The 27,700-nt window shown below is 43.8% G+C and overlaps 1 protein-coding gene across 3 annotated transcripts in view; it reads right to left on the bottom strand.

The window, feature by feature from the left end:
- Positions 1–7,313: 7,313 nt before the first annotated feature.
- The window catches only part of PTCH1 (patched 1), a 112,293-nt gene continuing 91,906 nt past the window's right edge, over positions 7,314–27,700 (bottom strand). For all 3 annotated transcript variants that reach the window (XM_028748954.2, XM_028748955.2, XM_028748953.2), the window contains 7 exons: positions 25,498–25,778; positions 23,492–23,629; positions 21,267–21,409; positions 17,120–17,219; positions 13,501–13,755; positions 11,581–12,112; positions 7,314–10,170 (listed from right to left, as the gene is read on the bottom strand). In XM_028748954.2, the coding sequence (XP_028604787.2) occupies positions 11,582–12,112; positions 13,501–13,755; positions 17,120–17,219; positions 21,267–21,409; positions 23,492–23,629; positions 25,498–25,778 (1,448 nt within the window). In that variant the 3' untranslated portion in view covers positions 7,314–10,170; position 11,581. The remainder of the gene's footprint in view (positions 10,171–11,580; positions 12,113–13,500; positions 13,756–17,119; positions 17,220–21,266; positions 21,410–23,491; positions 23,630–25,497; positions 25,779–27,700) is intronic.

The raw sequence follows: 27,700 nt of genomic DNA, 5'->3' as shown, positions 1-27,700 counted from the left end.
ATTTCCTGGCATGCATCCTGTTCCACTAATGGGGTCCACTGCGACGGCAACAAATAGAGCAAGAATTTGTTCTGTGAGTTACGGGGCCTAGGAATTGTTCTCATTATTTGTGCTGGTCATTAAAAGCAATTAAAGTTTGGCACGCATGTGATTGTTCGGATATAACCAGCCTCTGTTTCAGATTCTCCTCAGAGGTGTAACTTACCTGGACTGCTAAAAAGGGAACACCTGTTTATACATCAATCCAGGGCCGTTTCTCAGTGAGCAGCATTCCTGGGGCTGCTATATACATTATGCCAAAAAAATTAGCCACATGTTTACTTTAGCCCTGAACAAATATTTCTAGTCTCTGACGAAAATTTGATTAAATTCTTTAGCTAAAGTTAATTAGACTGTAAGTAAGAAAATATGTTCATAATAAACATAGGTAGGCCATAATAAATAAAGCCATGGGGTTTGTTCCCTCTAGTCACAAAGTTATGTTTAACATAAAATGGGATAGTAAATACTCTAAGCGGAAGGAACTGTCTCCAAATTAACCTTTTCCCCAGTCTGATGATACTAGAAGGAATTATTTCAGCCATAATTGTTACTAGAATGGCCAGTGTGGCATTTTCAGCTAATCAGGCCTGGTAATTATATTTTCCATTGCATCAGCCTCATTACGAACTACTGTAGTTTATGCTCCAGGCTTTCAAGCTATAGATTGCTTACTTACATCTATTTAGTTTTCTTGTATTTCTTAGGGGTCTTTCAAGGCAACTCCCAGAACAGAATGGCTTGTTCATGAAACAAATTCCTTGCATTAGATTTGTCTGGTGTTTAACACATGGAAAGAATCCTCTGTTAATATCAGGTTTTTTAAAAAATTAACCACGGGGTTTGTTCCCCCTAATCACCACTAGAGGCAGTCTTCACAAAGAGTATTACTGGTCTATTTGTTCCTTAAATACTCAGGGCACAGGGTTACATTTTGGCCACATGTTTCGCTCTTACACTCACAGAGGAATATATATATATACACTACAGTACGTGGGTGTGTATCATTAGGGAGAGAATCTGCATTGTATGCAAAAGGTCCCAGTTTCAATCCAAAGCATCTGCAGGTGAGTTTGGAAGCATTCCTTGTCTGAAATGCTGCAGAAGAAGAGGTAAAGGAAGAGTTTGGATTTGATATCCCGCTTTATCAATACCCGAAGGAGCCTCAAAGCAGCTAACATTCTCCTTTCCCTTCCTCCCCCACAACAAACACACTGTGAGGTGAGTGAGGCTGAGAGACTTCAAAGAAGTGTGACTAGCCCAAGGTCAGCCAGCAGCTGCAGGTGGAGGAGCAGGGAAGCGAACCCGGTTCACCAGATTACAAGTCTACTGCTCTTAACCACTACACCACACTGGCTCTCTCACACCACACTGGCTGCAGAGCCACTGGTAGTGTGGCCAGTAATGAGCTGGATGACCCAATGGTTGGAGACAGCACCCTGTAGACAGATATTCATCTGGGATTTACTTACATAACTGGCCGTGTTCGTAGGTCCAGGTCACCAACTTACCCAACAGGTACAATAAGCACTATGGGTTGTATTGATTTCCTGCATGAAAGCCATTCCAGCTTCTGACTGAATTCCAGGCATGTATAGGTGTATATATTTTTCTGACCATGATGCCTATGTCATAGGTAAGATACGAGCTATAGTTAACAAGTTTCTCACTAGTCTGTTTTACCCTAGGTAAAGATAAAGGGACCCCTGACCATTAGGTTCAGTCATGGACAACTCTGGGGTTGCAGCGCTCATCTCGCTGAGCAGCACACGGAAACGCCGTTTACCTTCCCACCAGAGCGGTACCTATTTATCTACTTGCACTTTGACGTGTTTTCGAACTGGCAGGAGCAGGGACCGAGCAACGGGAGCTCACCCTGTCGCGGGGATTCGAACCGCCGACCTTCTGATCGGCAAGCCCTAGGCTCTGTGGTTTAACCCACAGCGCCACGTGCATCCCTTGTTTTACCCTAGTTGCCTCCAAAGGCATTATATACAGATAACTCACAACTTACGCTTATTTAACTTGTGCGCATTCAGATTTACGCACTTGGCAAAAATGTTTAATAAATTTTAAAAGGGGCAGAAAGGGGGCGAGCAGTTAGGGGTGTGGGAGAATTATTTTGGCAATCCCACCAGCCATTAAACCCAAAGTGTTTTAACAATACATGATTTTGGCTTTCGGCGCTATCCCTAGAATGTAACCCCAGCCTAAGCTGAGAGTCATCTTTACTAAGGACTGTAATCAGTGACTGTCATTATTCCTTTAATCATATTGCTGTACTGTGTGTCCGTTTTGGTTGCCTGCCTTTTTTAAACATTATTTCAAAATAAAATTCTAGGTGCACACAAAAATGGGACATGTCTGTGAGAGAATATTTTATAACGAATGGCCTAAGGATAAAATGCTTCCCTCCAAAAAAACAATTTTCCTGTTAAATGGCCTAGTTTTTTACCCATTATGTCGTGAGCCACCTGTCACGTTTCAAGCATTCTTCATGCACACAGGCCTGTATCACCCCTTATGGTTCAGTCTACGAGGAACAGTGGTGGCATCAGAAGAAAATAAATGGGGAGGAGATGCAGAAGGGGTAACACATATTTCTAGGTAGGTGAGCTGTGTCCCACATTTGAAAGAAAAATGACAATATACATCAGTGGAGGGGTTCTGCAATAGGGTTGTTGTTTAGTCGTTTAGTCGTGTCCGACTCTTCGTGACCCCCTGGACCAGAGCACACCAGGCACTTCTGTCCTCCACTGCCTCCCACGGTTTGGTCAAACTCATGTTGGTAGCTTCGAGAACACTATCCAACCATCTCGTCCTCTGTCGTCCCCTTCTCCTTGTGCCCTCCATCTTTCCCAACATCAGGGTCTTTTCCAGGGAGTCATCTCTTCTCATGAGGTGGCCAAAGTATTGGAGCCTCAGCTTCACGATCTGTCCTTCCAGTGAGCACTCAGGGCTAATTTCCTTAAGAATGGGTGGGTTTGATCTTCTTGCAGTCCACGGGACTATCAAGAGTCTCCTCCAGCACCATAATTCGATCAGCCTTCTTTATGGTCCAGCTCTCACTTCCATACATCACTACTGGGAAAACCATAGCTTTAACTATACAGACCTTTGTTGGCAACTGCAGTAGGGTAGCCAAGTGGGAATGCAATAATTTTGTTTGGGGTGTGTGTGCTTGCCCTCTGCTCCCCCTGTGGTGGCACCCATGGCGAGGAATAGATCAGGTCTCTCTTCCAAGCTCTCATATTTTACTTCCACTTTTTTTGGTAGTGTAAAGGTGTCAATGCTCCTCCCCTGTTTGGTATATGGATTATGTACCACATGACTGCAGGTGCAAAACGTCTGCTCACGTGACCATGCCAGATTAACAAAAAAGAGCTCTGCAGGATTCAGACCAGACACCCATCTGGTTCAGAATCCAGCCAGATTGGAAGATCCACCAGGCCCATCAACTCCCTTCCCTGATTCCACAGGGAATGCAAAAAAAAAAAAAAGAAAAAAGGGGAAAAAAAAGCAGTTATACCCTATGAAAATTGGCCCTCTACTGACCATCATGAATGAATATAGAATCATAGAGTTGAAAAGGACCCTGACGATCGTCTAGTCCAGGGGTGGCCAACTCCCAAGAGACTGTGATCTACTCACAGTTAAAAACTGGCAGTGATCTACACCTTTTTGGGGGGGTTCAGGTCAAAGTTGTGAGCTTTTTTAGGGGGGAGGAAAGCCCTGTTTTCTGGGGGTGCGGGTCAAAGTTTTAGAGCTTTTTTTAGGAAGGAAGAAAGCCCTGTTTTGGGGTGCAGGGCTAAAATGTTGAGCTTTTTTTAGGGTACTCAAAGTTGTTAAATTGTTGAGCTTCTTTGGGGGGATCCGGTGCCCTACCAGTGATCTACCACAGACATGCAGTGATCTACTGGTAGATCATGATCTACCTGTTGGACGTGACCCCTGCAATGAAGAAATAGGCAGCTGTCCCATACAGGGATTGAGTCTGCAATGTCAGCATTATCAGCACCACACTCTTGTCAGCACCATGCTCTAACCAACTGAGCTTGCTCCTCCAAGTAAATTTCAGATACCCCCTTTAACACAGTCTCTCAGATTTCTTAGGTTGCACCCTGTTTGCCGCCCCAGCAGAGCTTAATCCATAGTCCTGTTGCATGGCAGCCACCTGGAGGAAAGCCTCTGAAGATCATCTTAACAAATGGGCAGATTCATGAAGATGACTGGGTGGATCTAGTAAAGGTAAAGGGACCCCTGACCATTAGGTCCAGTCGTGGCCGACTCTGGGGTTGCGGTGCTCATCTTGCTTTATTGGCCGAGGGAGCCAGCATACAGCTTCCGGGTCATGTGGCCAGCATGAACTAAGCCGCTTCTGGCGAACCAGAGCAGTGCACGGAAACACCATTTACCTTCCCGCCAGAGCAGTACCTATTTATCTACTTGCACTTTGACGTGCTTTCAAACTGCTAGGTTGGCAGGAGCAGGGACCGAGCAACGGGAGCTCACCCCGTCGCGGGGATTCGAACCGCCGACCTTCTGATCAGCAAGTCCTAGGCTCTGTGGTTTAACCCACAGTGCCACCCACGTCCCTGGGTGGATCTAGACGCAGGTTAAAAACGCTATAAATAAGTCAGAAATTATATCAACAAAAGAAAAGAAAAAGTCTGTGTAAAAATCCATATAAACTCTTTTGCTCTCTGGCGCCATCTGGTGTTGGATGTTTATAATGCATTCAAATCGTATTATTGTGACGAATGTAGTTGAGTCTGACTAGAGACCAGGCCTAAATTTGTACTATAAGCTTTTATGGGCAAATGCCCATGTTGCCAAATGCAAGATAAAATGGTCAGTGTCTAATTAAAATTTATGCTGCAACACATATAATTTATTAGCCTTGAAGATGCTACAATGCTATTGTTTTGGCTGCAACATACTAACATGGCTTATGCTTTGGATCTGGTGCCAAAGAATCCAATTTCTTTGCATGACATATGGTTACTACAGAATCTCCTGCCATAAAATGTAGTGATAGGCATCAAATTCATGCAGGATAAGGTTATAAATGTCTACTAACCACGATGGTTATGTACTGTCTCCAGTATCAGAGGTAATATGCCTCTGCAAACCAGTTTCTGGGGCTCCAGAAACACAGAGTCCTATCGGCCTCATGTCCTGTTTCCGGGCTTTCCTTTTTTCCTTTTTTTTACAGTACAGTGGTACCTCAGGTTAAGTACTTAATTCGTTCCGGAGGTCCATACTTAACCTGAAACTGTTCTTGACCTGAAGCACCACTTTAGCTAATGGGGCCTCCTGCTGCTGCTACACCGCCAGAGCACAATTTCTGTTCTCATCCTGAAGCAAAGTTCTTAACCTGAAGCACTATTTCTGGGTTAGAGGAGTCTGCAACCTGAAGCGTATGTAACCCGAGGTACCACTGTACTACAATTTATTAATTTTTATATTTACATTTTATTTTGACAAAGTAATAATCATAAATAAGAATAAAAATGTGCACTCCACCCCTGAGACCATTCCATTGTAACCCTTCCAACCTCCCAAAATTTCAACACCTCTTGCGATGGTTTGACCCCTTTCCATTTTAACAGTACAGATTCTACAAACACCTTCCATATCTCCTCAAAACAATTTATCCTGCATATTCCCCCTTACCTTAATTGGACATGTTAATTTATCATTAGTAGCCAGTGGCGTAGCGTGGGTTGTCAGCACCCGGGGCAAGGCAAGTAATTTGTGCCCCCTAACCCGTGGATTTGCGCCCCCTAACCCTAACCCCCAGATGTTGCGCCCGGTGCGGCCGCCCCCCCCCTGCACCCCCCACGCTACGCCACTGTTAGTAGCTATATCCCACACCTCTTTGTACCATTCTTCCATTTTATACTCTGCTTGCCCCTTCCACTTCTTAGCAGCTATAATCATTTGTGCAGCTGTCAATAAATTTGTGAGTGAATCCATCACAGCCTGCAAACCTTCCACCACTTCGTAAATTGTTAATAATGCTGCCTCTGGACTCTTGATCAGCTTTAACCCAGTGATTTCTGTTATCTCCTTGAACACCCTTTGCCCAAAGAATTGTACTTATTTACACCTCCACCACATGTGAACATAATTTCCTGTTTCCTGGCATCCCCTCCAGGCTTTGAGAGCCAGTGTGGTGTAGTGGTTAAGAGCAGTGGACTCGTAATCTGTGAACTGGGTTTGATTCCCCGCTCCTCCACATGCAGCTGCTGGGCGACCTTGGGCTAGTCACACTTATCTGAAGTCTCTCAGCCTCACTCAACTCACAGAGTGGTTGTTGTGGGGGAGGAAGGGGAAGTTAGCCGCTTTGAGACTCCTTAAAAAGGTAAAGGTACCCCTGCCCGTACGGGCCAGTCTTGACAGACTCTAGGGTTGTGCACTCATCTCACTCTATAGGCCGGGAGCCAGCGCTGTCCGGAGACACTTCCGGGTCACGTGGCCAGCGTGACAAGCTGCATCTGGCGAGCCAGCGCAGCACACAGAACGCCATTTACCTTCCCGCTGGTAAGCGGTCCCTATTTATCTACTTGCACCTGAGGGTGCTTTCGAACTGCTAGGTTGGCAGGCGCTGGGACCGAGCGACGGGAGCGCACCCCGCCGCGGGGATTCGAACCGTCGACCTTTCAATCGGCAAGTCCTAGTCGCTGAGGCTTTAACCCACAGCGCCACCTGCGTCCCGCATTGAGACTCCTTAGGGTAGTGATAAAGCAGGATATCAAATCCAAACTCTTCTTCTTCTTCTTCCATAGGAATCTGGTAGACCATTGTGAGAATAGGATGTTGGGCAAGAGAAATCTTTGGTCTAATGCAGTAGGCCTCCTCTTTTATGTTCTCTTTGCCATTTCTGGTGAGTAGAGCAGTCTCAGTCCACCAGGGACAAAGTTTTGGCTGTGCACTTGGGGGACCTACTTTAATACTGAGAGGTAGTGTGGTGTAGTGGTTAGAGAGATGGCCCAACACATGAGAGACCAGGGTTCAAATTCCCACTCAGCCATGAAGCTCATTGGGTGACCAGGCTGTTGTGAGGATAAAAGAAGTGTGGGGTGGAGAATTAGGTACACTACCATGAGTTCGTTGGTGGAATATAAATTAATGAATGAGTGAATAGCATTTTAACCTAACAATTTGCATCATCTAAAAAGGTTGTCTATAGCATTGCCTGACTCAAATGAAACGATACGACTCTCCGTGTTTTAAATAAACATTCCACAAACAACCAAATACGTAACCAATAAGTTATAATATTTTTTATTCATGTTAGAATTTCTATCAGTGTTTGAACATTAAAGTTTAGAGAGTTTGTACACATTTTCACTCATGATTTAAAATTGAGAACCATGCTAGATCGCAAAATGGCAACTAAAACAGTTCAGAATGACATGAATATCCACACTCTCTTTTAACACTGTTAACATTTTCTTTCTTTGCAAAGGGGACTTGTAATTTAAAATGTGCATTGTATTTATGTCTCAGTAATGTTCCAAAACATAATGGTATCATCATTACATATAAACTCTTTAAAAATATAATTCTGTCAAAAGAATTGAGGGCTACTATATACACTACAAAAATAAATTTTCATATAAATAAATTATATGGCATACTTTTATCTTTGTAACTGAAACACAACCCATTTCTGCTCAAAAGAAAGCAGGGAATGAGACCCAGTCTGAATATTTTTTTTTCCTTTTAACTCCTCACTCTAAAAAGCTACAAAATGAGTCCTTAATGTAAATGTTATATACTCTCTTCCTATTTAACATTAGTAAGCATTCTATACAAATAAAGATTCCATTAAAAAGTAGAAACATAGCTGTAATAGCGTTTCCAATAGAAATAAAATCCCTGCATTGTGTTTGTTATAAACTGGCATGACAAATACTGTAAGAAAACATTCTTATGATACAAAAATATAAATATCAACAAAAATTAAAGTTTTTTATTTAAAAAAACAAACAAAAAACAGAACAGCCAGCCACTGAGATCTCTTTTTGCCAATGTGACAAGAAGACAGATGGTCTATTCTATGCACCAAGGAGCAGGCACCCCACAAAAAAGAGAGGGGGGGGGGGGAATCACACACACACACACACACACACACACTAAGGTGAAGGGGCTATTGAACATCAAAGCCTTTTCCACTTTCTGCTTCTCTTCCTGTTTCAATAATAATAATCGTGGGGCTAGAGTGCAGAGTGAGTGGCCCCAAAGCATAATCCGTGGGGCGCCACCATGACCTCTGCCTCTGCAACTCTTGGCAGTGAAAGGTAGCTAGCAATTCGTAGCGTCCTGTTCTGTTGCAGAGCTTTTGTCCTTGTTTTATCGTCTGACATTGTGACACTGCTAGGGCCCAATTGGGCCCTTTTTCCCACAAGCGTTTTTCACGTTGGACAGGAAGCTGGAGCTGTAGATTGAGCTTTGGTGCCCTTCTAAACAGTAGCTTATGTACCACCGAAACAATGCGGTGCCTTCTTGCTCAAGTCTCTCTTTCCACCACTGGTCCTTCCGGTTCAAGCATGATCAAAACAGGGCTGTGCCTCTCCTAGGGTTAATAACTTGGAGGTATTAAGAGACCAATTCAACTACTTCCTGAATGGAAGCTGCCTTATATTTACCCGAAGTTTTCTGAAACTATGGGGATATACGGCACTATGGCAACTATACCAGTTGTACTATGTTCAAAATGTAGCAACAACTGTCTCTAAAAAACTTTTACCTATGCAATTAGCACACGCCAAGGCTTTCACCAGCCTTTAGCTTCAAGCAACACTTTATTATGCGTTCTTGTCGTATGATTCACCGGGGATGAAAACCTTCATCGCCGCTGAGAGACACAATTCTAACCATAGTACATATCAGCAAAGAGGTACAGGCAGATTAGGTAGTTTCCCTAAAATCAAATTTGGTACAACAGGAACTTGAACCCACAAATGCTAATCCCAGTCTGTCCACGCTTCTCCTTTATCTCTGTTCTTTGATGAATGTCAGTAGCAGCTGTTAAGCTCTTAGAATATTTTCATTAGTTTGTTTTTTAAAAAAAGTTAGGTGCAATTCTACATGTGCTTACATACATACCCAGAGTAGACCATTGAAATCAATGAGCTCCATCAGTCAAGACTAACTTGATTTCAGCTTGAATACCACTCATGAAAGTCCCACTAATTTCACTGGAACCTACTCACAAGTACACATGTGCAAGATTGGACCCTTAGCCACCATGGGTTGGTTTTCAAGGTCAAGGAAGATTACACAGTAAGCACACACTTCTGAGAAAATCTCTTGCACACGACCCATTGGATTAGCACAGCACAAGAGCCATATATTTGAACACACAAGAAGAATTTCAGTGGGGCACGTGATGGAAATTCCCGCTAGTCGGTGCTCCATAAAGTAACTACAGTATACAACTACACACACACACACACACACACACACACACACACCAAAGGCCCCCCCCCAGCTACACTTATCAAGGTTAAACACACTGCTCTTCATATCTGCTCGTTTTTTTTAAAAAAGGGAAAAAAACAGAAAAATAAAAAAATTATCACGCATAGCGTGTTTGAAAGTTAACAGAAACATATCACTACCACAGGGCTGTGATATGGAAATTTTTAAAATACTTTAACACACGCACACACATATGTACCTTTACAAAACAAACACAAACAAACAAACCCTAATACATTAGCAATATTTGCATAGAATTATACATGTAAATTATACAATATTTTAAGCAGCAGCAAACATATGCTGAAATTTACGACTAGTTTAAGCTTAGTTGTGGCACAGAGATCAATGTACATACAGAGCACAAACAAAACAGTCCCCACTCCGTTAAACAGGAGTCAAAATAACTCCAGATTATACTACTTTACACGGTTTCTCTCGTATATTACATATGTGTACATCTTTTAAATATTTATAGAAATATTTCACAAAATAATACAATAGGTTACAGTAATGGTGAACTGTTGCCCTGATGCAGCATTGTCCTTCTTCATAACTTCAGGCAGTTTCTCTTCAAGCAGTTCTGGAAAGAGGAGGTGGTTCCCCGTCTTTGGCCTCTTCTTTGCTTCAGTTATTTCCCTGTACAAATAGAGACAAAAAAAGGAGCCCCACTGTTCACCTAAAGTTCAGCAAAGATAAATAAATCACCTCAGCCCCAAGCCATCTGACAAGTTCTGCAATTAAAAGCCATGAGGCCTATGTTCTTTTCCCAGCCATGTCACTGACTTCCTGTGGCCAAATGGTTTAAACAGGTCCTTTTTTTTTTTTTAAAGGGCCTTGTTAATTCTTAGTTTTTCCATTTCTGGATGTCTAGCTTGATGTGCTTTTTGCCCAGGTTCACAATCACAACGGGCAGATGTGGGTCTCAGCTTTTGTCAAGTTAGCATCAGCATCTGAACTAACTGAACATCATTTCATATCTGGGTTTTGAGTTTTCCTGAGTTCACTACCCTTAGAATCTTACAGAAGAAAAGAAATCACAGGCAATTCAGTCTGTGTACTTATTCTAAGGCAGATTACACTAAACTATGCATATCCTAGCTTTTCACAGATGTCCCTAACAAAAGCAATAATAAAGGCAAAAGTAAAGTCTCTCAAGTTTAGTATATCCACCATTAAAATCTCTAATAGTGAAAACTTTTCTTCCATCTACTTTCCCGTTCTATATATCTACTGCTTCTTTGTCCTTCCTAGGTTGTGTTTGCACATAAACATAAATGAGAAAGCATGGTCAGCTGAAAATGGAAGTGGAAACACAAAGTTTACTACCTTTCTGGGACTGTAGCACTTTAGGTGCTGGACAGCATGATTGACTGTTCCCCCACATTAACGACTCCTTGTCTATTGAAAGCTACCACATTTGATAGAATATCTTAGAAGCCTTTCCCCCAATATTCTAGCTCTCCACAGACAAGGAATTTCCAGTAACCAATAAGTGTAACGGTAAAGGTAAAGGGACCCCTGACCATTAGGTCCAGTCGTGACTGACTCTGGGGTTGCGGCGCTCATCTCGCTTTATTGGCAGAGGGAGCTGGCGTACAGCTTCCGGGTCATGTGGCCAGCATGACTAAGACGCTTCTGGCAAACCAGAGCAGCGCACGGAAACGCCGTTTACCTTCCCGCCGGAGCGGTATTTATTTATCTACTTGCACTTTGACGTGCTTTCGAACTGCTAGGTTGGCAGGAGCAGGGACCGAGCAACGGGAGCTCACCCCATCGTGGTGATTCGAACCGCCGACCTTCTGATCAGCAAGTCCTAGGCTCTGTGGTTTAACCCATAGCGCCACCCGCGTCCCTTAACCAAGAAGTGTACAATCATGCAATTCCTCATGCAATTGTATGGTATAACCCTAAAAATTATTATGTGTCTGACAGCCTTCTGATTTCTTATCCCCACACAACCTTCCACAAATCATTTTCTTCACATGGAAAAATTCTCATGGGATTCTAGATCTTGCAGCTAGAATTGGTGGAGGCAGAAACCCTTACCTTAATCCGAGCTGCCGCCACGAGTTCTCTCTTCACATTCAACATCTTGCACTTCTATTACTTCTACTTTAGAGTTCCTCCTCTCACAACGGACATTGAAAGGCACGTGAGGGTCCTCAAATTGTCCATGGTCGCTTTCGTGGTATCCCTCGTAGGATGGAAAGCCTCCTCCGCGAGTACTGTGGCCGTGCAAAGGAGGATGCACAGCGACAGTAACGGATGCTGAGGCAGTCACAGTAGTGATAGGCTGGCCGTACGCAGGCACCGACGTGCCCGTGGCAGTGAAGGCTGCGTTTCTGTTGTTCTGAGAACGAGCTCTCTGGCTGGAGCAGTCCCTGTTACTAGGGCAGGAGTGCCCATCAGTAGACGTTTCAAAAGCATCCCTGCGCGGCCGGTAAGGGGGTGGCCGGAGTCCTTCCCTTGGTTCCCTTTTGGGCTGCTTATTTTGATGCCAGGTTTTCTGGGATCCAGACTCTTGGTAAGCCTGTGATCTTGGGCTTGGCTGATAATGCCTTGTATCCGGCTGAACCACCTGGAAGGAAATGGGGCACGGAAATCTTTAATAAGGCTATGGCAACAAATGATGGTAGCTCCTCCACAACCAGAAAGAACAAGGTGGCTAAGCTGCTTGAAGGGGCAAAAGACTGATTCCCTCAATAGAGGATTGGTTTAAGCAAATTATGTGAATTCATAAAGTTGGCTAAAATGACAGCAGCCATTAGATTTCAGTCGAATCAAAAACTTAAGAAGGAATGGAACTGTTTAGAAGAATATATGACAAAACATTGTTCCAAAACAAATTTATTGATATGCATGGACTAAGTTCGCAAAGGAGTGGAAAAAATTATTGTAAGATTGTTCTGGGGGCCAAAGTAACTAATATATATTACACAATAACAAGTTCAAAATATATTAAAGGATGCCGTGTTGTGGTGGAGGGAAGTCACAAAAATAGAATGAGATAGACACAGAATGGAAAACAGGAATTTTATCAATGTAATAATTTACACTGTATCTTCTGTATACCTTAGAGCACATATTCCATGTTATAACAATTAAATGAAATAAAGATATTGTAGAGTTGGAAAGAATAATAAAAAAGACTGGTGGTTTATGTGCCATTCTTTGCTCTGATAAGATTTGTTTTCTTTTTTTTCAAGCCAACCTATTTTACATTATTAATTTCACCAAGGAAACTTAGTGGGTGTGAGAGAACCTGCCAGATTACAAACTTGCCCTTCTGTCAAAAGAGGCAATATTACCAGAGCTGTATCAAACGCATCCCCATATCCCAAAAATCTGCAAATAGGGGAGAAATGTGATACAAAGAACTATGCCTACGTTTCCTTTTTTAGTACTGAATTGGCACCAATACTTCCATTCTTCCCTGAAATGCTTTTGAGGTTCACATCAAGGAGAGCCAAAAATTAAGGGATAATTTTCAGAAAGGCAGCATTTATGTGCTCCTTGAAATCATGTGCCCAGATATGCAACAAGTGTAGATAAACTTTAGTGTGAACAAGCTGCTGCGGCCATTTCCATAACTGTGGATACTGTAAAAAGGGCACCTTTGGTAATAGGAATGTTTATGACTATCCCTGTGCAAGTGGTGATTTGCTTTTTAAATGTTCCTTAAGTATGCAACTCCAAAGAGAAACTGGGCACTGGTGTGTGTGTGTGTGCGTGCATGTGGGAAAATGAATCTTCCCTAAATTATGGTCACATGTTTGGGAGATCAGCCTGGATATCTTACTGTCACAGGCTTGAAGTTTCAGACCGGACTCTACCCTAAGACATGCAGCAATCTGAGAAATGTGGATCTACACCTATGTTGCAGTACCTATCAAACTAGTTAAGGAATGGAATGTTAGATTTATACAAGAAAGCTGGAAAAGAGAAACAGAGATTTGGGTTACTTACAGTGGATCTGGCAAATACTGGATTTTCAGTTGCTTCAACAATTACTTGGCGGACCGGGGCACCAGACCTTTGAGTGGACTCATACTGATGGAGCTCCTCACTGATTCCAGATACCGTGGTCTGAGAACTGTACTCAGAATCAGAAGAATCTGACCCATTCTGTGCATGACCAGGTGGTATGGTGAACCTCACAATGCTTGGGGGAGGCTCAGAAGATGGCGTAGGTAACCTGCTCCTTCCATCGACTGGGGAAACCTAGGAATGACGGTTTAAAAACTCTTAGTGGGTGTCAGTAGAAGCATCTGGAGAAAATAACTTTACTTTGGTGAAATAAGCTCCCATCACTTCGGAGAGGAACTACAGTAAAACTGCTCCCATTTTTTAAATGTTTCTAATATCAAAGCATGCATTAAATGTCTGCATTTAATACCTTTTATCAAACTGTGTCTTAAAATGATTTTTTTATTCTAATCTACATTAGCAATTTATTTCTAAGTCTAGTACGTAGCCTCTTAACTTTTAAAGCCCTAAATGGCCTGGGGCCAGAATACCCTAAGGCAGGGATGTCCAACCAGTAGATCGTATCTGGCTGATCCTGGTAGATTGCGGGATCCTTATCGTGTACAAAAAGTTATGGGGGGGAAGCTAAAAAACTCTGCAATCCTTCCCCCAAAAAGCTCAACAACTCTGCGCAATCCACCCACCCCACGCACACTCCTCCCCATTCCAATGACAATGGGTAGATCACTGCCAGTTTTTTTTATACTGGGAGTAGATCACAGTCTCTTGGGAGTTGGAAATGCCTGCCCTAAGGATTCTCTCCTTACACACTATTCAATGCACTATTCAGCACTGGAGACTTGCTCAGGGTCCCTCTGCCATCTGAGGTTTGGTGGACGGGCACCCAAAATAGAGATTTTTAATTGTGCCATAAAAGGTAAAGGTAAAGAGACCCCTGACCATTAGGTCCAGTCGTGACCGACTCTGGGGTTGTGGTGCTCATCTCGCTTTATTGGCCGAGGGAGCCGGCGTACAGCTTCCGGGTCATGTGCCCAGCATGACTAAGCCACTTCTGGCGAACCAGAGCAGCGCACGGAAACGCCATTTACCTTCCCGCCAGAGTAGTACCTATTTATCTACTTGCACTCTGACGTGCTTTTGAACTGCTAGGTTGGCAGGAGCTGGGACCGAGCAACGGGAGCTCACGCCATTGCGGGGATTCGAACCACCGACCTTCTGATCGGCAAGTCCTAGGCTCTGTGGTTTAACCAACAGCGCCACCTGTGTTGCAAAAGATCTACGTTATGTCCCCCACCCCATATCCCACAAACTGTTCTTGGCTGAGGGCAAACCAATTCTTGGGGTGGAGGGAATGGTACGATACTGACAGCGAAAACAAACATACAAATTGAATGAAATAGGCAAATCTGTTTAACCTGAGTTAATTTAGCACAGAATTCATGACTCCATATGCATGATCCAAAGCTGTCTACCTCAGGGAGACACGAGCCCAAATGGGACTATTTAAACACACACAAAGGCCCAAGGGCGTTGCAAACTTTCATTGCAGTTGCTCACCAGGGGCCTGCCACAGCTTCCCCCTTCCTCCGTCCCAACTCACTTTGAGACAGGGAAGCGACAGCTTCAGCTGCTTGCTGGCCGCCCCCTCTCCCCCGCCACGAATTGGCCTGGGACAAATGACACACCACACACAATTTCTACTGAAGAGGTCTTCCAGGAGCCTTTTTCTCTCTGGGAATCATGTGCAGAGTGTCATTTCCCCCATTAGGATGCTGGAACTCAACTGGACACTCGGCTGGGGCCTGGAACCACCAAAAGCCACCTCTACCTGCCCTTGCCTGCATGCATGATAAATTGTCATGGGGCCTTGTGACAAAGGAAGCAATGGGTGGTGGCAGCAGGAGCAGCTTACAGCTATGGTAAGGTTACCAGATATTTTTCAATGAATCCGGGGGCACTTTTCAACTTCAACAGATTTTGTATGGGGGCTGATTTGTAAATCCGGGGACTGTCTAGTAACCTTAATATGGGGCAAGCATGGGCTCACTTGCAGCAGGCCCAAATCCTACTCATAAGCACTCTATTGGGGGTGATCAGCTTGAATGAATGGCAGTGTGGTATACTGGGAGACCAGGGTTCAAATCCCCGCCCCCCACAGCTATGAAGCTCACTGATTGACCTTGCCTAACCTACCTCACAGGGGTTTCTGTGAGGATCAGATATGGTGGGCACCGTGAGCTCTTTGGACAGAGCAAGGTGGGATGGAAATGTAATAAATAACTAGACCAATCATTCCTAGCACTGGCACAAGGGTTTATTTTCTGTTTTGGAATACTCCACACATATGTGGGGATCTCAGCCAAACCTGCACATTTAAAGCACTATTATACCACTTTTAACAATTTTGGCATTCTCCAAATAACCCTAGGAACCATAAACGTTCAGGCCGAGAGTTGTTGTTAGGAGATCCCAACTCCCCTCACAGGGCAGGGTATTTCCATAATACCCTGTGAAGAAGGATTGGTTGTTAGACCACTCTAGGAATCACAGTTCTCTGAGGGAAATGGTAAAGAAGGCTGATCGCCGAAGAACTGATGCTTTTGAATTCTGGTACTGGAGGAGACTCTTGAGAGTCCCATGGACTGCAAGAAGATCAAACCTCTCCATACTGAAGGAAATCAGCCCTGAGTGCTCACTGGAAGGACAGATCCTGAAGCTGAGGCTCCAGTACTTTGGCCACCTCATGAGAAGAGAAGACTCCCTGGAAAAGTATTTGATGTTGGGAAATATTGAGGGCAGACGAGAAGGAGAAGGGGATGACAGAGGACGAGATGGTTGGACAATGTTCTCGAAGCTACTATCATGAGTTTGACCAAACTGTGGGAGGCAGTGGAAGACAGGAGTGCCTTGAGTGCTCTGGTCCACGGGGTGACGAAGAATAGGACACGACTAAACAACTAAACAACAATAACTAGGGAAATGAACGTCTCCTTACAACTCTCAGCACCCTTTACAAACTGCAGATCCTAGGCTTCTTTGGAAGAAGCCATGACTTTTTAAGTGGTGTATGGTACAGGTGTTTTCTTATAACGCATGAACACAGCATTCCCCTGCCCATAAAAAAGAAATGGGAAGCACCTGCCTACAAGGAGCTCCACAAGAGTGACCAGATTGTGGCACCCAATAATAGATGCAAATTAAATTTGGGGGTATCTCACTTCCCATACTTGTAGTTTATAGTTTCTGAGCTTTAGTAGGTAGTGTTTCTTGGTGGTCTGTTGTGATACTGCGAGAAATAAGTACATGAATGGATTTGGATATCAGGAAGAATGTTGTCTTCTTCGCCTGATGGCAAATGTCATGCTCTTGAGGTCAGCAACCATGCTAGGCTGCTTTTTAGCACAAAACAGTTAAAGAAGTTAGATTTGCACAAGCACATCAGATTTCAGATGCTCCAATGTATATGCAACAAAAACTGCACCAAACTGCCAAATAACAGTGCAACATACTTAGAAGTAGCACAAGTGTAAAGTACATAACATAATAATTAGTAGCAGTGAAAAGAACAACCACAATTTGCAAGTAATACAATACTGACCTCAGGATATGGTCCGAAAAGGGAAAGGAGAATGGGGAGTAGCACCAGTCCATTCAAAGCACCCAAGATTGTTAAAATTGCCAAAACAGCAAAGAAATACCTGGAATATTTCAACATACTATGTGTTAAAAAGCTGAAAATATGATTTAGAACTGTAAACAAAAATATAAAACACCTTTTACTAAACAAACAAACACACCAACACTCAACATTGTTTTTTCTTTAATGTACAAAGTCAGTATGCAGGGTTTTCAACCCCCCCCCCCCTTCTTTTTACCTTTTGGATTAGAGAGGCTACATTCCACAACCCAAAGTGTTAGTTCAAAAAGGGAAGAAAGAAAGAAAGAAAAAACGCTTGTTAATTTATCGAAATCTTGCAGCATGTAATGTTATTTATGAATGTGTTACACAAACACAAAAATATGGAATGCGAACTGAATGACTGAACAGATTGAAAGCACAAATACAATGAAAAGGGGCCCCCATTAGCAAAAAAGAAAAAAAGGGGGGGAAAGCAGCAGAAGCAAACAAATGAAGTGAAGGGTGTAGAATTTAAACAATTTAGCCTAGAAGGAAAAAGAAGCCTACTTCTCCCAGCAGCTAATCCACTGTGAAATGCTTCTGCGTCTAACAGCAGAATCTCTAATTAAATCTCTAGTGTATCAGGTAAGGCTTTCCCTTGCCATTCATTAATCACAACTTTCCGCCTTGAATTCTGTGAGTTCCAGTTTTACCAAATAGCTCAAATTGCAACCTTTTTAGACACAGGAACCAGCTTTTTGCAAAGAAAATTCAGGGCATTCTATGGTGAGCCTGAGCATTGTACTGAGAGAGAGCACTCTACAATAGCAGAGCTGCATTGCAGGCTAATCTTTTGTTGAACAATTTAGCATCTCTGAATGCTCTTGTTTTGTGTCAGCCAATTCAAACATAAAGGCTGAAGTACTATGGAAGAAGAGGAGAGTGCACGAGTGGTTGTCCTTTCCCACCATTGAGGGCTAAGGTCTGGTATCCTTCATGAATACTGTGGTAAACCTGCCAGCAAGAGGAAAGCCTTACTAGTTGGGTATCCAGCATTTGGGGGGGGGGGGGATGACAGAGGCTAAGCTCAAAGATGCATTTTAAAGCTAATGGATTTCAAGGCTTTGGGTCTTGGGCAACAGTTTGAAGAAAGGGGAAGAAGGGGGCAACCCCTTTGCCAATGGTTTAAACAGATCAAATCTTATTAACGTGCAAAGCTACAACTGTCATGCTATTACAGTAAGATATAGGAATTTCTACCCTGCATTAGCACCCAAAAACCCCAAATCATGGAGGGTTAATGGCTACTAGCCACAATTGCCAAGTGCTAGTTCCACTGTCAAGGTAAAGGTAAAGGTACTCCTGACCATTAGGTCCAGTCGCGGACGACTCTGGGGTTGCGACGCTCATCTCGCTCTATAGGCCAAGGGAGCCGGCGTTTGTCCACAGACAGCTTCTGGGTCATGTGGCCGGCATGACTAAGCTGCTTCTGACGAAACCAGAGCAGCGCACAGAAACGCCATTTACCTTCCCGCCGGAGTGGTATCTATTTATCTACTTGCACTTTGACGTGCTTTCGAATTGCTAGGTGGGAAGGAGCTGGGACCAAGCAACGGGAGTTCGCCCTGTCGCGGGGATTCAAACCGCCAGCCTTCTGATCGGCAAGCCCTAGGCTCTGTGGTTTAGACCACAGCACCACCCGCGTCCCTGGGAATTGCAGCTGGGCAGAGTGCTGCCACAGACACGTCCCGCTTGCAAGCTTCCCGTGGGCATCTGGTCAGCCACTGTGAGAACAGGACTCTGGACTAGATGGGGCACTGGCCTGATCCAGCTGGCTTAGCTTATGTCCTACACTAATGTAAACTAACTGGGACAACACCATCAACATGAGGCATTGGAGACATTTGCATCCCATCTGTCTAACTCTAGTATAAACAGGGCGATTACAGATTTGACCACTTTGAGTATACAAAAGCTCTACCCGGATGAGCTATTGGGCTAAAAACCTACTCCTTGCCATTATAGTCTGGCGCCTTCCCCAGGCCAAGAAACAAGGCTCAAGCGTTGCTCATTGACTTGAGAGCCATCTTTTAAAAACAACAGCAGGGAAGCTAAACCCTGGTTGTGTTAGACGACGAGAAGGCCAAATGAATAAAGACAGCGTTAAAATACCCATTTATTTCATTTTATAAAATTTATACGCTGCTTAATTGTTTTTTTTTAAAAAAGTTCAATTCTAATTGGAAAATGGTGTTACAATCCTTATTACCTAAGTAGACCATAGCTGCAATCCACCCAAACACTGGTAACATCCATTTGTTTAGCGCAGGGTGTGAGCAAAAGTCCCACAGAGATGAATGGGGGACAGTCAGTAGCAGTGCCTGACGGATTGCAAACTTTCTCCAGCTGTTCTTTACTGTGCATATACACACTCAGTCACCAAGAGAGAGCAGTAGCACACTAGGTTGGGTTCAAAAGGATTTGTGGAAGGAATCCTTCCATTTGGATCCAGCAGTGGGTCGTCCCCCCTTTTGCCAGTTACCCCTTCTCTGTGAAGCCCACTTCTCCACCTTTCATGCTGTTCCACAGATTCCACCCACCCTGCACAGAGCAGATTTTCAAAGGGTGCAGGTGGCTGTTTGGGTGGGGGCGGGGAGTTCAGACCCAAGAGCACTTTGTTCCATGAGCCAAACTCTGATCTGTAGAGTCATCATTTCTCAAAATGGGGCTGGGGATGCATCACCAGGAGGCATGGTGCAGGTACTAAGTAGGTGAGGGAAATCGTGGGCTTGGGGAGGTTGGAGTGGCACCAAGGTGTATACTAGTTTATAGGTTGAGGCAGATTAGAAAGAGGTTATGATTTCATAAAGCCGTGAGAAACTACAATAATATATGCTTCCGCACTGCAGTTCCCCCCTTTATTACAACTTCACACACCTTTTTTGGTATTTGTATTAATTATTCTTCATCATCAATCTAGCTGCTGTCTGCCTTAATTGCAGCTCCTACTAACTTGCTCTTTTGATTTGCTTTATTTGCCCTGCAATTCTGCAAAATAGGCAACATTTTTTGCCTTTCTGCTCAGTGACTTTGCACAGACTGTTTGGAGCAAAACAGGATCCATTTCATCACGCCTCTCAAATTCCCTCCCAAAGAAGAAAAAGAAACCTTGCTCTATGCTTTTATCTGCTGTATTCACATTCTTAATTAAAGCCACAAGAAAACAGGCTCCCTTTAGCTTCAGACAGAAAGGCCTTCAGGCTTCACTGTGTATTTTATGTTCCATTCCGTGATGTTATAGGTGCCTGCCTGCTCACATTCTACCCTGAACTTTTTATTTTGGTCAGCCAAACTGTTCTATAATCTTCAGTGGCGGGGGTGAGGTAAAGGGAGTTTCAGTTTCAGGATGTTTATAGTTTTTCAGGCTTCTCCACTCAAAGTACTCTGCATGTAAATAGTTTGGGAGAGTGCTTAGGTTAAAGGTCGCCTCCAGCTAACCACTCTTTGGGAATAACTTAATGTTGCTGTTGAACAAACTATGGGCTGCATAAGGCCTTTCCTGAGCAGGAAGCTTTTAAAATTATTTTTAACAAAATCCAGTACTTGCAATAGAAACAGCTACTAAAATGAAACTAGCAAAGTAATAAAGCAGAGTAAAAACGAAACCATGGCATAAGCAATCACATCACGCGCAGCACTGCAGCAGCAGGTAAATGGAGAAGCATGACAGCATTCCCATGAAAATGAACCTCACTTATGTGATCAGGAAAGGGCCACAGCTTTGTGGCAGAGCATGTGCTCTGCATATAAATGGATCAAAGTTCCCCAGCACATCTCCAGACAGTGCTGGGAAAATCCCTTACCTGAAACCCATTTTGCTGCTGCCAGTCAGTGTGGGCAACTCTGAGCTAGAGGAACTTGCACTTGCAGCTTCCTGAACTCACCGTGTTCCAGCACAGCTCAACATCATAGTCTAATCCCAATGAAATAGTGATTCTCTTAACCAAATTTCAGATTATCCAGTAACCATTATAGGCGCCCTTGCCTAGTCAGATAAATGAGGCTCTGCTACATTCATTTAATTTTAATTAAGCAAAGGGAGAGGCAGGATGCACACATGTTTTACCTGACAATAAAGTCAAACTCGGATCCTGCAAGCATTAACACACCGAGCAGCGTAGACACAGCTCCATCCAACACAGGTGCAAACATGTGCTCTAAGGCAAGGACAGCCCTGCGGTTCTTGTCTCCTATGGCAGTCAGAAAGGCCTGGGAAAGAATGAAGTTCATGCCATCAGAATAGTGTGAGCAGTTTACGAGGATTCCTAAGGGGGAGGGAGTCCCCAGAGGAGAGGAAAGATGCTACAAGGACAATTGACAATTGACAGTTCTTCTTACAATACATATATATGAATAACTGGCTAACGAGGCTTAAGGCAGACATTTATTTTGTAATCAATCAGAAGGCTTAATCTGTAAAGTGAGAGGTGTCAGAATTCAACCCTCCCTGGGAGGTTAAGCCCCGTGACTGCAGCAGAGTCAGCCCAAGACATCTCGCCGCCTGAAGCAGCAGCAAAAAATGTGGTCCTCCTCAACACCCCTCCGAGACAAGGTGTGCAGTACCTAAGCTAGTCAAATTGTTTTGGCTGCTGAGGCAGAAAATGCCACAAGTGCCTCTCTTCTGCTCTAGAGTAAAAACAAAGCGATAATAAATAACCAACAACTTCTTACTTTGTGCTGGTGGTTTGGAAGTTGCTAAGGCAGCAATGCTTCCAACACCTCTAAGGTAATATGAAAAGTCCCAAGCCACAGATGGAGAGCCTGCTCTGCTGCCCCTTCTGTAAATTACAAAAAGGCCCAGACTCCGGGTGGGGTCACGCTGGCATGGGGAGCAGCTTGGGGGGATGTTACCCTCGCATAGGGATGAGGACACGGATCTCACTGGCAGGCCAGATCATTATCTCCTGTACTCTTCAAAGCCAAAGTCTGACAGGTGAGTGGAACCATCCACATGGTCATTCACCTGGTGTCACAATGTTGTCAGGTGACTGTTTTTGCCCGCGCGGTTCTTGCAGAGTGCTTTGAGGGTACCAACACTCTGCGTCACTACAGACATCCAAGTCTTCAGTGACAACGTGAAATACTGAAATACCCCCAAACTATGCACCGGTTTCTTCAAGGGGAGTACAACTCCATCAAGCACTGGCCATTTACCTAATTCCTGGACCAGGCACTACAAAACCACAGCATCTCCATCTTGTCAAGATTCAGGTTCAATTCATTTAAAGGTAAAGGTAAAGGTACCCCTGCCCGTACGGGCCAGTCTTGACAGACTCTAGGGTTGTGCGCCCATCTCACTCAAGAGGCCGGGGGCCAGCGCTGTCCGGAGACACTTCCGGGTCACGTGGCCAGCGTGACATTGCTGCTCTGGCGAGCCAGAGCCGCACACGGAAACGGCGTTTACCTTCCCGCTAGTAAGCGGTCCCTATTTATCTACTTGCACCCGGGGGTGCTTTCGAACTGCTAGGTTGGCAGGCGCTGGGACCGAGCAACGGGAGCGCACCCCGCCACGGGGATTCGAACCGCCGACCTTTCGATCGGCAAGCCCTAGGCGCTGAGGCTTTTACCCACAGCGCCACCCGCGTCCCTTTCAATTCATTTACCTGTGTACAATTCGTTACGGAAGCCAGGTGCCAGTCCAAAGGTCTGCATGGCCTTATCTAACTCTGGTGACAAGGGCAAGAAGCTGGGTGTATTAATGCTTTGTAATTTTTGTAATTTTTGTAATTTTTGTGCAATTTGTGTTTTAAGTTATTACAGTATTTCTACTCAGAAAGAAGGAAGTGTACAATCACCCTATTAGAGCATTGCTTCAGAATGTGGATGGAGTCTACATGATTGAATGCTCCATTCTTCCACATCAAAGAATTCCTTGAAAACTAGGAATACATGGGGAAGAGCTCTACAGTCATACCTCGGGATGAACACGCTTCAGCTTAAATATTTTTGGGTTGCGCTCTGCGGCGGCCCGGAAGTAACGGAGTGCGTTACTTCTGAGTTTCGCCACTCGCGCATGTGCAGATGCTCAAAATGAGGTCACACGCATGCGCGGAAGCGGTGGAACGCGACCCGCACACGTACAGTCACGTCTTATGTTCGCTTCAGGATGCGAACGGGCGGGGCTCCGGAATGGATCCCGTTTGCATCCAAAGGTACCACTGTATTCCAATCTCCATTTGGAGGAACTAGCTGTCCACATGCAAGGCATATTTTTTGGCAAGAAGGGAGCATTTTTTTTTCAAAAAAAGGGGTTTATCAAAGAACAAAATGAGATATTCAGCTTCCACTTACCAAGGCAATGTGAACAGTGAACTCCACTCCAATTCCAACAGAAGCAATCAGGATGACTACAGGCACGGCACTCAGTTTTATCCCAATAAGACCCATCATGCCAAAGAGTTCCACTGTCATCAGAGCCAGCACCACCACCTAAAGAGATCCAAATGGCAATTAGCAACTTCCCCTCTTATATACAGAACAGCAAACCAACCTGGTGGCTTCCAGATGTTTTGTACTACAATTATTAACAAGCACAGCCAGCTGGCAGGGGATGATGGGAGTTGTAGTCCAAAACATCTGGAGAATGGAGAGGGAAAGGGAGAATGAAAAGGTGAACCACTGGTATTTATTATTCTTAATTACTGAAATAAATGTCTAGGCTCTTCAGAAACCACGAGTTAATAGTTTTCTTTGAAGCCAGGCAGAAATCGAAGTATACAGGTTTGCTTCACTTATTGTTTGGCAATACAGCCTGAAATCATTTGGGCCATTCTCCACTTCTTTCCTGAATTCCACCTCCACTTACGTAGTCCCAGTATAGTGATTAACACAAGGAAAGATACAGCATGTGGGCTCCCCTCACCCACCCACCCAGACAACCTTTTGACCAAATTACAGAGTAAGTGAAGATGACTTGGGAGTAGTTAATGCATGGAAAACAGTGAATGCCATAATCAGCTGATGGGTGTCGGGTTACAAAGGGCCTCTTAGCTTTGAAGAACTTGGGGGGATTGGCATGGACAAAGCAAACAGTTAAAGTTAAGGGGAGGCTTTTTTATTTTTCTTCTTTCATCTGCCTCGTAAACAAAATTAGAGGCAGGGGGTAGAGAACACGAAAAAGGCATCGAAACAGAAGAAGGAGAAAGCCTGAAGACTCGGTTAAAAAGGTAAAATCCCTTTCTGAAAGCAAACTCCACCCCCTATAGGCACGGCAATAAATTATTTTATAAGCTAATGACTCGTGAATGATAACATGCACAGCCTATGACTTCTGAAAGCTACTCCAGACTAAACATTTGCCTTTTAACATACCTGCTGTACGCACATCTATAGGACAAAACCTGGTAATTGCTTTCTACCTCTGCCCTTTTATAAGCTATGGGGAAGTTTGTAAAGTTTAGACAGCATAACATCAACATTCCTTTTGAAAAAGAATGCCCGTGCGCTGAAAGATCACCAGCGCTTTCCAGAACATATAAAAAACTAGTTTATACAATTTACATTCATCAGACTATTTTTCCTATACCCTGCAACCCTGCCTTGCACTATTCTTCCCCCATGAAACCCAACTTTGGGGATCCAGGCAATTTTTCACACTGGTCCTCTCTTGAGGAAGTTGCACAGGACTCCTCAGATCAAGCCAGCAGCAAAGAGCAACCGATGCAGTCAGGTGCTGGGCCCTGAAATCCTGTGCGGCTCTTTGGGTTAAGGCCATGAACACTTCCAGAGCTCAACAAAGAAACCAGCTCCAGAGAAATGTCAGGAAGGACTTCACTCTGGGGAGCAGCTCGGGTCCCTTGCCTCGGGCCCCTGAAAACCTTGGGACTCGCTTGCAAAAATAGCGAGTGTAAGAACAAACTCTTATTTTCCAGCTATTTACTTGGAAGTCCACGAGATTCATTTCCAAAACAAAAAGTAACAGGTTTGTGTCCAGAACGTAATAATGAATTGCTTATGAGAAAAATAAATCTTGACGCAAAAATCACTTAGCTCTCTAGAATAATATGCTTTTTAAAAAATCGTTTAATAATTCCTCTTTCTTTTACCTCTAGGTATCAGAATGAGGGCAAAAGTTTAGACACTTTTATTTTTATTTTAAACTTAAGCAAATAGAGGAGGCCAAAGGATGAAGGTTATTAAGGCTTATACCTTTTTCATGAACCCTACCCCCTCAAGTTGAATAAATATATCACGAATGATGCAATATGCATACCCCATCAGTAGCCAGACATAAACAAAACCTTCCTGGCTGTAGCAAGAGCTATGCTGAAAGGAATTTTGCTTCAGCAAACACTTACAATGATCCCAGCTGTCCAAGGGTTCAGAAGGAAGAGGGCACACACCAGGAACGTACACGCCAGAACCACGCTGATGGACAGAAGGAGCCAATGACGGAGACCAATATATTGTTCCCAGAAGAGAAACGGGTATCCATTGGGGTAACTGGGAACCCCGAGGCTGGTGTAGTTATTGCAGATTGCTCTCACTTTCTCAATAGCTTCCACAAAGTCAGAAGTGTCGCGCAGTCCATTGAGGTAGAAAGGAAACTGAACGTATTCAATAGGCTCAGCTTCTGGGACTGGGAAACGGGAAAAAACACAATGCTTTAACAAACTTATGCTGGAAAACACTGTATCAGAATACAGAGTGAAACAGACAAATGAAGCAGTTTGGCTCTCTGGTGCCAGAATACCAACATGGATTAATTTGCATTAAATGGTACATTCAGATACACCAAGAAAATGCAGCAGAAGCAGTACATTTCATTATGAAGAGGTGTACAGTGGTACCTCGCAAGACGAATGCCTCGCAAGATGAAAAACTCGCAAGATGAAAGGGTTTTTTGTTTTTTGAGCTGCTTCGCAAGACAATTTTCCCTATGGGCTTGCTTCGCAAGACGGAAACGTCTTGCAAGTTTGTTTCCTTTTTCTTAACACCGTTAATACAGTTGCGACTTGACTTTGAGGAGCAACTCATAGCACGCGGTGTGGTAGCCTTTTTTGAGGTTTTTGAAGACTTTGGTGATTTTTGAAGCTTTTCCAAAACTTTTCCGACACCGTGCTTCGCAAGACGAAAAAAATAGCAAGATGACAAAACTCGTGGAACGAATTAATTTCGTCTTGCGAGGCACCACTGTAGTACATTTCAGATTTCATACAGGCAAGCCTTCCCACTATCATGCTATACATTTGGGAGTTATAAAGACACCCCAATAGACATTGTAATATTATAGAAGCATCCCTAAAACCAACACCCTTTGTGGCAAGAATTCCCTGTTTCCACATTTGTTTTTTACTCATTGGATTTTCTGCAGACAGGTTAAATCCTGATTAAAAGTGCTGCACGAAACAAACATGGCTACCCCTCCAAAAGTTCTTATAATGTTCAATAATGGTAGTGTGAAAATATAGCGAGTGGTGAAAGGAGAACTCTGGAGGTTCCAAGAAAGACCATCTAGATTAAATTGGTATGGGGAAATATAATGAGGCCATGGATGTTGCGCAAAATTTGCAAGCATGAGCAGCACTGAGTTTACAATAAGCAGCCGTTTAGAAGCGCTTTATCCAGTATTCGCTAAAAATCAACATATCAGAAGGCTAGTTTACAGCTGGAATAAAGTCTTCCTTTGGAATTTGCTATACAGTCTCATGGCTAGTCCACAAAATCTTATGCCACACAATAAATCACTGGGTGATATCCAATGTTAGTCATACAAAGAGTAGGTCCTCTGAAATCACTAAGTGTACACTGAATTATTGATTGATTGATTGATTGATTGATTGATTGCATTTCTATCCCAGCTTTTTCTCCATAAATCTCAAGGTGTCTTACATGGTTCTTCCCCTCCGCATTTAATCCCCACAACAACCTTGTGAGGTAGGTTAGGCTGGGTGTGATTGACTGGCCGAGGCCACTCAGTAAGCTTCATGTTCAAGCGGGGATTCAAACTCCAGTCTCCCAGGTCCCAGTCCAACACTCTAACCCAGGCATAGGCAAACTCGGCCCTCCAGATGTTTTGGGACTACAACTCCCATGATCCCTAGTTAACAGGACCAGTGGTCAGGGATGATGGGAGTTGTAGTCCCAAAACATCTGGAGGACCAAGTTTGCCTATGCCTGCTCTAACCACTACACCACACTGACTTATCTTTGACTTAGTTGGATATCACTCTAGTTTTTAACATCCCACAAGTTATCTTTCATTTATTTTTATTTTGCCTCAAAGCCTACTGTTAAATTGGGATAATCATATAAATACAGCATGTACCATCATTAATGATATCAGTTAACAAAAAATGTCAAGGAATCGAGCCTTAACAACCTATGTTAAGAGTATTTTAGCTTGCAAGGTGTGATACCACCCACTGCCATACAAAATGGGCTTTAAAATAGCCAGTCCGTTGTGCTGACTACACTAGTATTTGTTGATAGCCGTCTACATAAGCCTGAACAGTAGCAAACAAAGACTTAACATTTGAAGATTTAGAATGGGTTTAACAG

The sequence above is a fragment of the Podarcis muralis genome, chromosome 11 (assembly GCF_964188315.1).
Source record: "Podarcis muralis chromosome 11, rPodMur119.hap1.1, whole genome shotgun sequence".
NCBI lineage: Eukaryota > Metazoa > Chordata > Lepidosauria > Squamata > Lacertidae > Podarcis > Podarcis muralis.
This window is presented reverse-complemented; position numbering and strand designations above follow the sequence as displayed.